The sequence below is a fragment of the Macaca thibetana genome, chromosome 17 (assembly GCF_024542745.1).
Source record: "Macaca thibetana thibetana isolate TM-01 chromosome 17, ASM2454274v1, whole genome shotgun sequence".
In the NCBI taxonomy this organism is placed as follows: domain Eukaryota; kingdom Metazoa; phylum Chordata; class Mammalia; order Primates; family Cercopithecidae; genus Macaca; species Macaca thibetana.
Genome location: NC_065594.1, coordinates 90,757,542 through 90,775,441, shown reverse-complemented (window position 1 = coordinate 90,775,441; position 17,900 = coordinate 90,757,542). Strand labels below are relative to the sequence as shown.

The 17,900-nt window shown below is 44.8% G+C and overlaps 1 protein-coding gene across 15 annotated transcripts in view; it reads right to left on the bottom strand.

The window, feature by feature from the left end:
- Positions 1-1,333: 1,333 nt before the first annotated feature.
- The window catches only part of ARHGEF7 (Rho guanine nucleotide exchange factor 7), a 182,422-nt gene continuing 165,855 nt past the window's right edge, over positions 1,334-17,900 (bottom strand). For 7 of the 15 annotated variants that reach the window (XM_050766590.1, XM_050766594.1, XM_050766592.1 and 4 more), the window contains 4 exons: positions 14,663-14,839; positions 6,474-6,573; positions 5,744-5,798; positions 1,334-4,076 (listed from right to left, as the gene is read on the bottom strand). In XM_050766590.1, the coding sequence (XP_050622547.1) occupies positions 3,954-4,076; positions 5,744-5,798; positions 6,474-6,573; positions 14,663-14,839 (455 nt within the window). In that variant the 3' untranslated portion in view covers positions 1,334-3,953. Of the gene's footprint in view, positions 4,077-5,743; positions 5,799-6,473; positions 14,840-17,900 lie in introns of those variants that run through there. The other 8 variants (XM_050766591.1, XM_050766596.1, XM_050766599.1 and 5 more) reach the window with 4 other exon arrangements.

The following is a 17,900-nucleotide window of genomic DNA, read 5'->3' as shown; positions in this document are numbered from 1 at the left end:
TATTCAGTAGAGCGTTTCTGCAAGAGTCACTGCTCCCTCCCAAATATCCACTGATAGGTGACAAACTGCAGTGCATTCAATCAGGGGAAAATTTATGCAGTGGTCAAAAACCATGAATGGTTCGAACCACATACACCCATATGGAAAGATACCTAAGACAAGGCTCAAAGAGGCAAGTTAGGAAAGAATATACTTAGTGCAACCTCACTTGCTGGGAAAAAAGTTAAACACAGACACCGCACACTGGCATTGGGTCAGAAGAATGAACAGAAAAACCTGGACACAGAACAGGAGCTACTTCTGGGGAACAGGGTCAGGGCACTGGGAGGTGGAATACAAGCTTTTTACTTTATATCCTGGCATACTGTTTCTATTTTCCCTATAAACAGGTATTGTTTTCACAATTAAAATCTCTGGCACATGCTAGTTTTTAATTAGGAAAATAATACCGCTTATGGGAAAAATTAAACAGTTATGCAAGAAAATAAAGTATACATGGCCCACTATACCTTTAAATTTTTAAAGTGTACAGTTAAAAAACAGTATACATGGCTCAGGTGCACGCTAGTTTTTAATTACTGGTGAGGTACCAAGTACAAATGCCTACCTACTCCACCAATAAGATGAACACTTCACATTAGGTGTCTTACGCATCACACGTTCTTGTCACAATGCAAACCAACAGAAATGGATTTTTGAACGCCTCCTTGTTTTAGCCTGAAATGATTAAAGTCCTTGAGAGTGTAGATCCTGACTTCCTTTGGGCTCCTACAGTAAGCCAGTTGGCTGGGCACTGAGTGCGGCTGCCTGACCTCTGGCTGGCTGAAATGACATGCAGTGGAGCTGTGGACACACCTGAGCCAGGTATACGGACCACGGACAGGGGACTCCACTCGGTCCTCCCAGCCACCCTTCCGGAAGACACCCTCATTTGCACCACCGCCACACGAGGACACACACGAGCGATTTCCTTTTGTCTTATGACAGCTCCTAAAAGGGACCCCACAGATACCTTCAAGGAAGTTTGGCTTCATAAAACGCTGTCCTGAGCGCCCTCCAGCATGCAGGCCATTCTTCCAGGCATGGGCGAGGACCTGGGGGCTGTGCCTACCAGCGTGACCCGTTACTTTAGTTTTTGTTCCTAAGACTTCCAGTGTTCTTTCCTTGTCTTTTAAAAAAAATCTTCAAATTTTCTCAAACTCTAGACTTCAAAGGAAACATGTTATCTTCCAGTATCGAAGACAGAATTTTCAAATCTAAATCAGCCCAAAGAAACTGTAAAGCTAACAAGCACACAGAAAATACATCAAAGAAGATGAAGCGACACATTCTGTGACATAAGAAAAATAATCAGTTTAATAATTACAGCAGTGTAGCATCAACATTGTAGTAGTCAACACTAGGACATTGTCTGTGACATTTAAATTAGGAGTTTCTCCACACTTGTCAACGGGCGCCCTGGGGGCCCCAGAGAAGTGAAGAAATGATTGGCATTAAGGAGTCCACACAACCAGAGCAGGCATTCAAGGTCCCAGGCGCCCAGCGCATGTGGACAAGCACAGACGCTGCCGAATGTGAAGGAACGAGCTTCGAATGCTACATTCCAACATTGCTGAAAACTGAAAGTGCTTCACATCTACAGGATAAGAAATGGCTTAATCTCCTCATCCATACAAGGTGAGAGCAAAGGAGCAACCCTCGGGCAGATCGTGGCCCCTTTAAAAGTTTATATCAAGTTCCCACCCCCTTGGGAGGTCACACGGTGAAACAGATACAGTTATATACAACAGGGCGGGTTTTTAAAGACTTGCTCTCAGACACGTTTTTCCTGCTCCCTAAAAAGCCGAGGAAGATACTGGATCCACAGAAAGAAAAGGCAATGCAGTCACATGAGGCCCTCACGGCCGCACCGTCTAGGGGAAGGGCTGTTAAAAACACAAGTATTCTTGTGAAATACTTCGATCTGAGCATTAAGGCAGGTCTGCAGGAGATCCGTCCTGGGGACTCGGACAGCAACGCTACCGGCTCCGAGAGGACGGCGAACGTCGCCTCCCGGCAGAGGGCGGAGAGATCAGAGGAGAGTTGTTCCTGAGTTAAAACCTGCTACAACAGCAAACTCCAGTACGCTCAAGGTGAATGGTTTCCCACTGCAATGTCTTACGCATCACCAAAAAATAACTTGTAAAACTCAAGCTTACCAAAAGAGAAAGTGTTGACCTTTGCTTGTGCCTGCATGAGTGAGTAATCTGCTAAGTTGAGGAAGCTGGCAATTCTAGTGAGAAGTCCAGGTGAGGCCAGGTTCTGCGAGCATGGGTCAGGTCCATGCTGAGCCCAGGCAGACCGGAGTCAGGGAAGGAAGCAGGAAGGGGGCTTGCTGGGCACCAGAGACTGTAATTAGCAAGGGCGAGGAAGAACCGTAAACAGTAACAGAACACTCTCCCAGGGTGCCCAGCTCAAAGGCATCAGTATACAAAGGATTCAGGTGCAGTTAAAGGGCAATTTGGCCAATAGACGGAAAAGCAGAAAGTCAAATCTGATGCAAAATGAGCTGTTCTGAGACCAGTAATCCATGGCGTTGCAATTTTGGTGTTTAAAGATAGAACACTTGTTCTACGGAAAAGTGTATCTCACTTTAAAACCAACCTCTTCACGGGAAGGGAAACCAAAAGCAAAGTCCCTGCGGTCACCCTTATTTATTGCTGAAGCAGAACGAAAACCTGCCCCACGGGCTGGGCTTCCCGCCCGGGACTGCACAGGCTTTCCAGAGCCAGCCTGGGCCCAGCAAGCCGCGGCGAGGACAGGCTTCGTCCGTCTCCTCTGCACTGGAACACAGTGGGGGACACGCTCCCTGCTTACGCCTACGTTGCTTAGTGGAACCTAGGGTGTATATTGCTTTATGCTTGCTGGAGGAGGGGATTTCACTTTCGGTGAGCACTGAAGCCTGCTGGCTGCAGCCAGTGGTGGAGCAGACCTCAGGATGAGGCTGGCCTGACGGCAAAGCTCCACCCATCAGTATCAGTCTGGAGCATGGCCTCCATCTGTTCTCGTCAGCTGCAGTGACCTACAATAAATAATACATTCTATTTACAGGTTCTAGTAAGAGCTCTCTTTAAGGGAAGACAAAACAGTGTTACTTTGTTGTTACTGAACTAGCCTGCACAGAAACGTCTGTGTAATCTCCTAAAACACAGCAAATCCATCTGAGAATCACAGGACTCACACAGCGGACAAGAGCAAACACCTCTAGGTGGATGCAGCGGTGCCGTATGGGCCCTCCTTGAGGTCAGGACTGAGTCTGTCAACCAGCAAGCTGCCCTCGGAACCCCGCAGGTCTGGGACTGGAACGCTGCTTTAAGAGAAGACTTCCGAATGGGACTGACGTGTATCTCTGCAGGTATAAATAAGGTTATTCAGAAATACCGACACGGGGGGTGCTGTCACAGCGCGGTGGAGGCCCTGGTGCTGCGGAACGAACCAGGCATCCACCGGGTTCTGCTTCCGGTGGGTGCAGGCATGGGACTTCTTACTCACGTAGCTGGAAAGGACATTCTAGCATGGGGATTAGCCCGGACAGAACCACCACGGGTATGCATTCAAAATGGGATATTTACAAGAAACATGTATATATAATATTTATATATTCAATTCAAAGTCTGGAAAAACAAGACTTTTAGTCAGTCACTGAACTTATTGCAGAATGAGGTAACTGAGATGTTCACAGAGTGGGACTGATGCAGCTCAGGTCCTCAGAGTCAATCCCTCCTGTCTGGATTCATCAGTCATGGTTTGATCGTCTCCATTCGCAGAATAAGCTCCAGCTTTTCTATGTACAGAGAGCGAGGTGGTGCCCCACCCAGCCCTGCCCTGTGGTCCTGAGTGCACCCCGACGTGGGTCAGGGGTGCCCAGCTTCACCTCAGAACTGGTCATCGACAGAAAGAACTAAGGACGTCCCTTATAGATTGGTCTCGTCCCAGGCAGGATCGTTCATGTTCTTCAGGACTTTCCTCACCAGCTTCTCTAGGTCTTTGCGGGCTCTCTGTTCTTCCTCTAGAGATTTCTTCATCTTTTTGTTATCCTGTAAATTAAGCAGACCACAGTACGTTCACTATCTTTGGCATTGCGTAGGGCTTCCTTTCCCCATATGGGTATCCTTGAGGAGCTAAGGCCTCACCTCATGAAATCCCACGTGAGCTGCCTATGGGCTGTGAGGTCATGGGGGTCCGCAAAGTTCAACCACCTGGACAGGGTGGCAGCAGCGCTCCTGACTATGCTGCTGCTCCCGGGATGGAAACGGTCCTAATGGCTCTTATTAAGGCCATGAATGAATCTCTATAGAACATACCGTAAGAAAATGGCTGGAAACTGCAGACGGGACGGCTCCTCTCCAGCCTTTTCGTCCACTCATAACCACCTTCCAGAGTTACAGAAAGGACTGGAAGTAACAGCCACTGACGGGTGCGGGAGCAAGTGGGGGAGCACCTGCTCTGTGCAACTGAACCCAGGCATGTCTCGGACGTAGGAGGCAGGCACAAACGGACGCCTGCTGCCACTTGGGGCAAAGTGTGAACACGGAAGCCCGCCAGCCAAGCAAAGCAGTACCTGGAAGCCCTGTGGACACTGCTTAGAATGCAGAGCACACGTCCAGTTCCACACGGCAACCTGCTCTCGGCTCTCTATCCCAGACCACAACTCTTCTCAGGCCGCTCCTCGGCCAAAAGAGCACCCCAACCTTCCCTTGCCTAGCTGGGCAGGGCATCAAAGCCACTCCTACTCACATTCCGTGCAACGGACACCCCAGCCTTCCCTCGCCTAGCTGGGCAGGGGACCAAAGCCACTCATACTCACATTCTGTGCAACAAACACCCCAGCCTTCCCTCACCTAGCTGGGCAGGGCACCAAAGCCACTCATACTCACATTCTATGCAACAGACACCCCAGCCTTCCCTCACCTAGCTGGGCAGGGCACCAAAGCCACTCATACTCACATTCTATGCAACAAACACCCCAACCTTCCCTCACCTAGCTGGGCAGGGCACCAAAGCCACTCATACTCACATTCTGTGCACTGCCCAGAACACCCTTGGTTAGTCACCATGTCTGGCTCACTAAACTGGCTTCGGGAGCCAAGGACCATGCAGTGGCAGAGGCTAATCTCAGGGCCCCTTGCAGGATTTGTCACCAGACAGAACTTTTGATATTTTAAATTATTCTTCCAACAGAATTTGCGATGGTTTATGACATCAAAATCAGTATTGTTCAAAAAAAAAAAAGAATTTAAACAAGTCACTTTATAGACAACCAACTGTTTTATCTGCTGGACTTCTCAAAGACATGACCTCCTTTTAGTTTTTGCTTACGCACAATAAGCTTTTTATTTTTATATGAGACGGAGTCTCACTCTGTCGCTCAGGCTGGAGTGCAGTGGCACTATCTCAGCTCACTGCAACCTCCGCCTCCTGGGTTCAAGCGATTCTCCTGCCTTAGCCTTCCAAGTAGCTGGGGTTACACGCACCTGCTGCCATGCCCGGCTAATTTTCGTATTTTCAGTAGAGATGGGCTTTTGCCACATTGGTGAGGTTGGTCTTGAACTCCTGACCTCAGGTGATCTGGCCACCATGGCCTCCTAAAGTGCTGGGATTACAGGTGTGAGCCACCACACCCGGCCAGCTTATTTTTAATATTGTTTTCTTTTCTCCCATTTGAAAAAAAAAAAAAAAGATTGAAAGATGGATTATGACATACCTGTCTTAATTCTTGAACTTCATCCTTTAATGCATATACGGTATCCACAAGACTCCTGAAACAGGAAACAGAACACACACATGAACAGGGTGAGGCATGGAGAGGACACATGGAAACTTACCAGGAGACACTACGATGCTGAGTGGAGGACACGGGGCTGCTCTGCAGTACCTGTGTACTGTCTACATTCACAACTAAAAACTGTCAACCTCTGTGCACGGCAGGTTCAAGCCCAGTCAAGGGCAGCTTCAGTCTATGAAGACATTTTAAAAGTGAAGCTTCTGGCTGGGCGCGGTGGCTCATACCTGTAATCCCAGCACTTTGGGAGGCCGAGGTGGGCAGATCACCTGAGGTCAGGAGTTGGAGGCCGAGGTGGGCAGATCACCTGAGGTCAGGAGTTGGAGACCAGCCTGGCCAACAGGGTGAAACCTCGTCTCGACTAAAAATACGAAAATTAGGCATGGTGGCGCAGGCCTGTAATCCCAGCTACTTGGGAGGCTGAGGCAGGAGAATCGCTTGAACCTGGGAGGCAGAGGTTGCAGTGAGCTGAGATCGCACCATTGCACTCCAGCCTGGGTGACAAGAGTGACACTCCGTCTCAAAAAAAAAAAAAAAAAAAAAAAAAGTGAAGCTTCCGAAGCCACACCCCCGCCCTCAGGGAGCTGTCTGAACTCCACTACCCCACTGCAGAGCTCACATGCCTGCTTTAGAAAACTGGAAAACATCTTACTTTTCTTCTATCACTGTCTGACCATTACTTTTAGTTTCTTCCACTATAATTTTCTCTTCTTCTGGAAGCAAAACTTGTGGAGCAGATTCTTTGCGTGAACCTAGGAGCATGAAAAAATAACCAATCAACCTCGGGCGAACACCATGGCAGAATGAAGAAAAATGACCATACAACATCACTTAAATATTAAGTTCTATCAACTATGCATTTAAAAATGTTCATCCAGGCTAAAGGAGGGCATGTTTTACCAGGTTTCTTCACCCCTGTCTACTGAGCCCAGGCCCCTTCGTGACCAAAGCCGTAGAGAGGAAAGGAAACTGTAGCCTTTTTAAAATCTGAATTATGGATTGTTTAAACCTTAGCATTTTCAACAGGGAGGAGGTTACAGGTTGTGACCGTACTGCTCTGGCTATTCATTCCATTTTGAGCCACTGTTGCAAGAGTTTCAGCAAAGACATATGAGACCAATCAGAACATACACAGTGAGTGTTTATAAATCCAAGATCTGGCAATACAAACATTTTACTCTACAGCAACATTTAATAATCAAGATATTACAGCATCATAGCACATGGTTTAGAAAAAATAACATTTGGTCCTTTATGAAAACTTTATATTTCCTAAAATATAAAATAAACATTTTTCTAAATGAAAGCAAACTGCTCACAATGTCAGAGGAACATTTGTGTCATTTAACCAACACCTGCACAAGAGTTTATATGGGACAGGCCCTCAATAAATGTTGCAAAATACGTACTTTAGAAATCAGGAAATCAAAATACTCATTTTAAAAGGTGAGGAAAAGAATCAAATTGTATTTAATGATGCAGGGAGAAAATCTTTTCTTCAAGAAAATATTTTCTTGAAGGTCATACAGTATAACGTGTATCATTTATATTTTTGAAAATTATACCAGATGCAAATCAGAAGGCTATACTCTATCACAGAACACAAACGCCTGTAAGCGGTACTGTGATAAACATTTCTCCGTGAAGGGACACGCGTGTTTGAGACATGCTAACTATGGACACGGTGCTTGCGCTTGCTGGGTCTTTCTTCTGGCTCGCCTTTTGTGTGTTCCTAAAAGCGTGTCAGTGCTACGCAGCGTCACTGTCACAGGAAAGCTCGATACATACGAATGTTTTATGAAGATGGGATTTTAAATAATGGCTTCACCTGCATTTTACCACACGCTTAGGCTCCTCTGAGCGAACAAGATTAAGGATGATGCCAAAGCTTAAGATGGCTCCTAAGACGTTCCTGACACGCGAGGGCACCGCTGCTATCTCCACAGCAGCGTGCAACAGGAACCAGGACTGGAGGCCACTGGCCAGGTGCTGCCCCTCGTGCGTGTGCAAAACCTGCTCCACCCCTCAGCATGGCACCCCTGGGAAACTGGAAATTCAGGGACTGAACAAAATCAAGGCACTGCTCCTTCATCCCCTCAGGCATAAGATTAAGTCCTGGGGAAAGCAACCAAGTGCCACTCTGTCACCTGGCACGAGCTTCAGGAGACACTCGCCACACCGATACTGGGAATTGAGGATAACTGCAGGATCTTAGGATCAAATGCAGCACTTAAAATGCAGTCACAAGCCATGGCTGGCACGCCTGTGTCTGTGTTAAAGTGGGCGACCATCCCTCCCCCTCAATGCTGTTGTGCCTCCACTGTGCTACCAGCTGGCAGCAGCAGACCTGACCCTGTCAGGGAGGGAAGGAGCAGGGGCCCAGCTCTTCACAGGCGTCCCCTGGGTCACAGTCCACCCACCTGCACACACAGTGACCTATGTCTCGGGAATAACTTTTCAGACAGAAGATTCAGACAGGACTGCAAGATATGATTTCAGAAAGACGTTTTTAAAAACATTAGGCTGGTAGTATCAGCCCTAGGAATCTCCACAGGTCCAGGAGACAAGGGCGGAGACGGCCCTTTGGGCTGCGAGGACTCCTGCCACTCCAGGTGCCTGTGCTCCAAGAGGCCACAGGAGAGGACCCTGAGGGTGGTGGGCCCTTCCTGGCTAACAGGTAATGCTGCTGAGAAGACACGTGGGCCACACAGGAAGATACTGCTTAGGAAGGAAACTGATGTGTGAGGGACATTACAGCAGAGCGTGCGGTGCTAGCCAGGGGGAGAAGCTGCCAGTGTTTCTCATACAAACGCAAAGGGTACCCTTGTTCCTACCAGAAAACGTTAATTCATGTGCTATTTGCCCAAAAGATATAGAAAGAGAATTTCATAGAAAATAAAAGAGAGAAAATAATGAAAGAAAATCCAGAATACTCATAAAGATTCCGATATTTATACCACATGTGAAGAAATCCAATGGCTCCACTTACTCTTCCCTGCAAAGAGAAGTCCACTGATAAGATCCCACATTTCAGTCAACTGATGTTCCCGCCCGTTATCCAGCTGTCCTGCTCTGAGCCCAGACAGTGGATGACTGTTTCAGAGTCAGATTCACAAAAGTATTACTTGTGTGTCTCACATTGTTTGCAACACATTTCTTCAAATGGATTTGCTAATGAGACACACAGGAAAAAGTCATGTAACTGCGGATCAGGCAGATTAAATTCTGGATTTCAATTATTTTTGTCTCTTCTAGCTTCCTAGACAACCTGTTTACATCATCTCTTTCCAGCATTAACATTTTCGAATGACATAAAATAGGATCACAAACAATGTCAACTTTGTAAAGAAATGGGTCAGACACAGGGTCGACTTTACAGGAGTTGTGAGGCCATGAGCCACGTGTCCACTGCCTCCAGCCAGAGCTGGGACGCCCCTAGTGGTGAGTCTTTTAAGTTCACCTGCGCACATCACTTAAGCACTGAGTCTCAATTTCATTACTTACAAAGCACAACAAATCTGCTTCTCTAGAGCTGTTCTGAGGATTTAAATATCGTATTTTGTAAATATCTTTTAACAGATGAACCCATAAAGGTAAAAGTCTTTCCATTATGTAGCATAATTTGAGGAACTAAGCCTGTAAGAACTGGTACAATTACTGTATATGCATGGCACAGGTCTTATTTCTACAGCTACACTTAAAGCATGTGAGAAGGATTTAGTGATACACAAATGTAAGCTGGAAAACGTATCACAGACAGGATGTACTGCTTGATTCCTGAAATGCACTAATGTGAAAAATGCCATTTATGGATCTGATGGCAAACTAGGCAGCTTGTAAATGAGGATTATTAACACGCCTAGAAATCATGCAATTCTAATAATCTGCCTAGTTTTCAATATACAGTTTTTCTAAAATGATTGAAAAATTTTTACTGCCTTTCAAAAAACAACAAAGGAATGTTCTCTGGCCAGGTTTATGTAAGTTGACTATTTCTTTAAAGAACAATGTTTTAGAAAGCAGATATAATAAGTTATCTCAGAAATTATTGAAGTGTTTTTAGCGGCATCGTAGCACATTTTTTTCCCTGAGTTACCTAGGTTGGAAAAACAATTTAACAGCAGAATTATCAGATAATGTTCTCTCACTTTATTTAAAATCCGTAACAGAGGCTCAGACATAGATGAACACATTCATGATGGTTCTAGCACAGTCAAGATCTGTGTTTCCCAAACTTTTTTGTTTCTGGGAAATGAGAGGGGTTCCACAACACATCATTTCGGGAAACGTTGTGGGCTATACTTCTTGGAGATTCACAGTGCACCCTTAGCACAATACAGGCTTTGATGAAGTCTGCCATAAAAACACTCGCTTAACTTTAATTCAGCATTTCTGAAATGCATTTGAGTGAACTTTTTTTCTTTTAAACATCATTATTAACATCTTGTGGTTTTGTGGCTAACATTTTGAGAAGTGCTAGATCAGCTTATAATCTGTCTGTTTCTATAACCACATACACAGAACAGCTGGTTGGTTATTTCCATATGGAGGTAGGAATAAGACAAACATGAATATAATGAAATAATTTATACTTAACACCAATCCAGCACTTCTCAAACTCGAGGACCCAAGAATGTGCCTGTAGATGCTCAGTGTCTGCCCGCCCCGGGCTGAAAAATTCTGCAGCAACCATTCCACTCTTAGGGGCTGCTGTGCGCCACATGACTGGAGACCCCAGAGGGCACTGGGACCCCACAGCAACACTCACTAAGAGGTGTGATCCAGGGAAGCCTGGTCCACGTGTGTGTTAACATGAGCACAAAACTTAACATTTTAGGGATGTCTGAGAACACTGACCCTCCCCCACCCCAAACAGTCACACATCTGCAGACAACTATGGAGCTTCGTTTAAGAAACACAGATCTAATCCAGTATTTCCATTTCATAGACGAGACGACTTGCCACAGCAGCAACACAGTGGTGATCAACCAACCCCTGGGGCCCCGAGTGCCGGCTCGTGACTGCCATGCTTGGCTGTTAGACACCATTCTGGGGGCTTATCTGACGACACACAACTAACTGCTTCAGGAGTAATGCAGCACAACTGTCCAGTCCAGACACCGGCGTGGCGTGCATGCATGCGTGTGCAGGCCTGCCTGTATCAAACGCCTAGAAACAGGGTAAGTTCATCAGAAAAGAACATCTGTCTATCTGACCAGTGATCTAGGACATGGGCAGGATAATTCCTCTTCTTAAATTCATTACCTTTTCTAAAATCTGCATCTCTAATCAACTGAAAATCGAGTAACATCCACCGTGGAGCACACTACAACTACACTTAAAGAAAAACGACTTAGTAAGATCTCTCCAAAAGTCATGCAGGCCATTTTGTTACTTATGGCTCTCAGGGTCTAATTTCCTTTTCTCAGGAAAACTCCCATCTTGTGCTGACAGAGTGTTCTGCACTTTCTGTCCGCACCTCGTCCTAACACTACACCTGCCACCAGGTGCTTCGTTTCCTTTCCCTTTATTTTGCTTCATTACTCTCTTCTTAGCTGGACAAGCACTTTATAAAACAAAAATTTAAAACTGGCCTTAGTCTAAATAAAACAATTTTGAAGTTGTGCTTTTTCCCATTTATGCACACAAACAAAAAATAATGCTTCTTTCTGAAGACAAACCGGCCAGTGACTGAAAGCTTAAGAAACGGGAAAGAGATGAAATAAGAAACGTACAAGGTGTGACTTTGTCTCGTCCAGAACACAGCTGACTTACGAGAGTGCAAGCTTTTCTATCAGGGCAGACAGAAGGGTTCTATCTATCACCTGCCTGCCTTTGGAAGATGTTCCGTTCAGGTAGAAGAGCCAAATCATATTAAACTGCAAACTATGCTATTCCCCTCCCCCATGTAACAAATATTAAAAGCCACGGGCTAGCAAATGCAAAATTTATTTCAACTGTACATAACAGGTTTTTTTTTTTTTATAAAACAAACACTTCATTGCCATATGCAACCACAAACAATAATATGCATACTGTACAATACAATGCAACATTCAGATATACATCCAATTTAGTTTTTCAAATGGTAGTCACCTACTAAAAATGGCTTTTCCCATTCACAGATAAAGAGCACAATTATAGAGATTATTTTCAAGATCTTATACCACTATATACACATTACTGTGTTTTGGCAATTTTATGCAAAACACAATTAATATAGATTATATACTTGTGGCAAGTGTTACTTCAAAGGGAACACCATTTAGGCCATTTGCAAAGGCCTGGTGATGGCTTAAACCTACCTTCTAGTTCAGACTCTTCATTCCTTCATTAGAATACTAACTGTACACATAAATATTACAGAATTGTATAAACAGAAGATACTATTATCAGCATGACTGAAGTCCCACAAAAGTAGAAACACTGGCCCTCTGGATGCCATATCACCACTGCCACATGAGAACTGTCTTTTCGGGCTTGTGGCACTAATACTTCTTAACCAGGTCACAAAAGCTAATGGTGTTAGACATTCAAAACAAATGCAAAGAAAAGGTCAGGTTATTCTTCTGCAGTGATCTTAGCATCAAGAAAAAGCATCATCAAAATGCCTTTAACTGGTACAAAATGGAATGATAGTAAATGTGAAAACTTTAGTGTAGAGAATATCAATAAAAATGTCCCAGTAAGATAACCAAATGATACTTGATATTAAAGGAAAATCCGAGTGCAGCAACTGTGTTTGAGTGTTGTGGTCTACACAGCCTGTGACACAGGCAATCCATGCCTACGAGAAGGCAAAGGCAGCTAAGCCAATGCACTAATGAGTAGTCTTGAGGCAAACAAAAAGGTGCTCCCAGACTCAGAGGACTGCCATATGTAATACAAAACCAAAATCGCTCTAAATCCACTTACAGTAAGTATAGAAACTTTGTACTTATCTTATTTCTCCAAAAATTCCATTTACTATTTGGCTGAACATATATAAACCCTATCTCTGCCGGAGATTAACACTGGGCTTTGACTAATTTTAGAAGACTGCTCCTCAACATTCTTATGTTTACTAATTGGTATGAAAATACAAACTCTTCCGATGGCATGAGCACTTCAGTAGCTACTTGGGAACAGACAAATATTTGGAATTAACAGCTGCCCTGATGACTCCTGTGCCATTAGCTCGTTCCATGCTGAATGAAGCCACCCAACTTTCTAAACAGCGTGCTACTGCCAGGAGCTCCCTGGCAGCTCTGGGCTTGAGCAGCAGGACCCAGCTCCCAGGACAAGACTGATGCTGCCTCAGAGAGTTCACTCTGCACAAACAAGATCAGAACACTGAATACGTGGGTTTGGCGAAGGAGTGGGTGGAGGGGGAGGAAAGAAATCACGGCCACCTGGAATTACAGCCACCCTGAAGAAGGAAAAAATGTTATTCTCAATTTCTTATGGCATCTTGTTTTCTGAAGCTGGTTTCAATGAATACTTAAAACACAACCGTAAGGTTCCATTTTAACACCAAATAGAGCGTGCATGGGAGAGAACAGAGTTTGGCCCCTCAAGCAATGACTAGATGTGGATTTGATGCCACAACTGAATGCAACAGGTCACATTCAGTTCTTTTTGAAGCAGAAATTGGTGTGAGTGAGGCCAGTGAAAACTCCTTACAACAAATCCCAGGAAAATGGGGGAGATTTTTTTTTTTTTTAAATAAGTGAGCTACATGGCAACCTAGTAATTCTTCAGTGAACTTCGATATCCCATTACAATGAAGCATTGCAGTTTTACACTATGGGGTTGCTGTAAACGGAGTTTCACTGCAGCTGGTTGCTGAAAACAATGATGTGTCCATGGCTCTTCCAGACAACGTTAAATATGGATGTTGGGGTGGGGAGCCGGGGGGACTGAAGCCACAGCACTTGACTTTTTAAGTATTCCAAATGCCTCTCCAGATACAGTCTAGTAGTCTACACTTGCAGAGGCTGAATGCTTCAGATTTTAGGCTTTAAACTTTTAGTGTAGAGTTTTTACTATAGAGTGGTGTAGGCTTGCTAAGTGCCATATAACAGAAATCATTGCAATTCAGGGAAGTTTGGGGTGACGATGAGAGTGAACATCTGAGCCATGACAGTAAGCTCTGCCTTCGGAAAGGAGAGCTCCCACTTCATGGCCACAACGCAGCACACGGAAGAGCACAGAGCCGTGAGCTGGAGACAAGCTCTGAACACGTGACGCCCGCCCGTCTGTGCACCTGCCAAGGCCCAGAGCCCACATGCTGTTCGGCACAATTACCAGAACACAGCTGTTGGAACTGGGCTCACCGCACCTTTGCTGCATGTATTCTTCTCATCTCTCCACAACTACTTCATCAGTGTTCACAGTACTTAAAAAATTTAGGTCCTTACAGATAAGGCCAGAGTCTCCTCCATGGTTCTGGCACTTAGATAGCAAACCTGTGTGATTTCAGTATAAAATAGAAAAGTGTTCATACAGCTGTACCCAGAAATCAATCAAACAGTTGCTACACTGAGAATAAAAAAAACATTTGGAGCTATAAAACAACAACTACCCCTTACGAAGAGCACCCTCGGGTGTAGGCTCACGGGAACACACCACCTCCCTCCAATAGTCATTCGAACGTATACTCGCATCGGCAGTTAAGCCTCCACAAAGTACAATGGGAAATATCAGGAACACTCTCAAAAGTTGTTAAAATATCACATAAAAGAGACAAGGAACAGCAAGAAAACATCTAAGAAAAGCAGGCTGCGATACAACAAGCATTTGTTAAGAAAAGCTCAGAAGTGCATTAGTTCTGGTGAGAGATATATGAGCAACAGCTCTTACGAGATGTAGAACCCATTCTGTAACTATGGGCTGTCCATATACTGTCATAGTCAGAGTCTTCCGAGAGGTCTGAAGGCTCCAAACGAGAAAGGCTACTGCGACGACCCAAGGAGTCTAGGCTTGGTTGGTCATCATCAGCCAAGACGTGATTATGCATCAGGTCAGTGCCTTGCCATGCTAAGACGGGCGGGCGGAGGGACAGGCGCGACAGGCAGGGGGTGAGGAGGAGAACGACAGGAAGAGCCACAACCAAAACATGGAACAAAAGCAAAAGGTGATGGGAAGAGAAGGAAAAGAGAAAATATTGTTAAAAATTGGCAACAATGCATGTTTCTCCTTACATATGGCTGGGTTTCAATAACAAACTTAGCAAAACCCTTAGAATACAACTAGATCGATTATTATCTAATTAAGCCATTAATATACAATGTTTCCAAACCGCTCTTTTAAAAAAAGATATTGCTCTATAGCCCTCATTTAAGAAATCTTTTACAAATTACACTCATGTCCAAAAGATGACTCTATAGACATGAGGCAATTAACCAATTCTATTCCACATTCAATTAACAAATAGTCTCATTTAGGACATCATTTGGGAAAGGTACCATTTATATGGCTAATTAAAAATTGTTTCCTATCAGTAAACAGGTGTATCAAATGCAAAATAATTTCAAAGGATTTCTGACGGGCTTCTTCAGTTGTCGCTTTGCCAAGACCATAAATCTGAGAGTGAGTCTGGACTTACCTGATCAATCAACAATCACTCTGAGAACTCAGAGGGCAGAAAAGGACTGGCCAGGGCCCACAGCCCCAGAACCCACCCCCTGGCTCCCAGGGCACGCCAGAGCTTAGCCCGCAGGCAGGGTGCAGTGGGAAGCTGGGTCGGCTGGCAATGCCGGCCACCCCGATGCAGACCCTCTGCTGTCAGGAAGAGAGACGTGAACTGGCAATACCCCAGTGTTAAAAGGAAAATGACAGAGGAAGTGGCAGAACATGGCAGGAGAGAAATAATCATGAGTGGCCGGCAACTATGAGCACTGCCCACGGCCAGGCACCTGGGCTGAGAGGCAGGCCGGGCTGCTGGGGTCTCCCTCCATGCAAAGGCGGGGGTGCCCCTTGCTGAGTGAAGGCAAACCACAGTAGCCCCGGCTCCTCCCTGCTCCTGCTTCTATCAAACTGCCCTCTGTTCCCAGACTGCAAGAACTACGTCATAACCGGCTGTGAGGGCCATTACTTCCTGGAGTTAGAAATCAGTATCAAGGAAGTTTGGTTTACAAAATCTTCTTGGCATCCAGATGTGTGTATTGAACAGAGCTGCATTTTAGGTAAAATATATTATCCTTCTAAAACCTGTTTTACTAAGCATTTAATGTAAAAAGAGCTGCTTTCATTACGATCCCATTTCCAAGCATCTTAAGTATACCAACTTCCCAGCACAAATGAGCAATTTCTCCCATTACTCCCTAGTTTTGAGTGTTCGGTTTAAGGGTATATATGACTATCAGCTCCCTGAAGCCCAGAGTGGTTTGCCCATAATATGAATTAAAAACAAAAATCAATGTATCATTCAATGCTTTTCTTGCACAGGAGAAATGGAAATACAGAATACAAGCAATGTGACAAGAAAAGAAAAGGAATTGTGGGCCACTCCCCTTAGGCAGTCAGGGGCTGTGAAGCCACAGCATATCACAGGACCCTGGTCATGAAGAAATGAGGTGGGCACTATGTCAGCCCTCATCCACAGGGGATTGGTTCCAGGACTCCCCTCGGACACCAAAGTCCTCAGACCCTCCAGTCCCTGATATAAGATGGCATGGTGCTTCCATTTCATCTACACACAACCTCCCGTATACTTTGTTTGGGGAAGAGCTCTATACTTTGAGTCATTTCTAAATTATTTATAGTACCTAATACAATGTAAATAGCATATAAATAGCTGTTATAAGTATAATTATTTTTTTATTTGTATTTTTTTTTTTTACTGTTATATTGTTACTTTTTACTGTTTCTTTTTTCTGGGTACTTTTGATCTGCAGTCGGTTGGATTCACAAATGGAGAACTCACAGACACAGGCGGGCGGCCAACTGAACCTGCTCTGCTCATCTGAGACTACTGGGCTAAAATTTTATTTCAAGTAACTGAAATTGAGATGACAACAAAAATCTCAAATTCAAAATCCAAAAATTTATGGCATTTTATAGCCTATTACTTAAAACATGATCAGTATCAAATTATAAAAATGTAATACCTTTCATCATAACAATTTGTACTCAGACATTATTGTGTCATCATACATGTATTTATTCCACCTTTTGACAGGCTACCCACGCCTTTCTGTTTCTCTATTTCTCTCCTATTCTGAGAAGCAGTCACTACGAATGAGTATTTTTCACTAAAGTATGGACAAAAAAAACCAACAGTGCTGACCCTTGGCAAAAAGTCTTAATGTCATAGACGGGACATGGTACCATAGCAGTAAAATACTGAAAATGGTTAAAAAAAGAAGCTTCTGGATAATCGAGATTCCACAAAGGGTTTACCCTGCTCATCCTATCTTCACAGCTGCAGCAGTCTTTGATAAAAGCTAAAGCAGCTGAGAAGTCCTCTTCCCTCTTTTTCCTTTTCTCAGCGTTAAACAATACATGACACTAACTGGAACCACCACGCTGCAGGTGACTAACAAAACAAACAAGTGAGATAAGTGACAGTCAAGCTGGAAAGGGCAGCAAGTCCTAAAATGGAGGAGAAATCAGTTTCTGTGCTGAGAAAATACAGAATCATCCAGTTCTCGAAAAGGCCTGAGGCCTTGCACCATGTGCTCACGTCAGCTGTTCTGGGCACGCAGACGCCAGCAGGGTAAATGACAGGCACGCTGCCTCAGCCACCACCCTGCTGCGCTTCACTTGCAACACCACAGGAAAAATGTAAATTAAAAAAAGGCACCTTAGGGCCGAGCCTTGTGTCTCACGCCTGTAATTCCAGCACTCTGGGAGGCCGAGGCGAGGTCAGGAGTTGGAGACTAGTACAGCCAAAATGATGAAACCCCATCTCTACTAAAAACACAAAAACATTAGCTGGGCGTGGTGGTGCGCACCTGTAATCCAGGAACTCGGGAGGCTGAGATAGGAGAACGGCTTGACCCTGGGAGGCGGAGGCTGCAGTGAGCTGAGATCGCACTACTGCACTCCAGCCTGGGTGACAGAGTGAGACTCTGTCTCCAAAAAGAAAAAAAAAGCC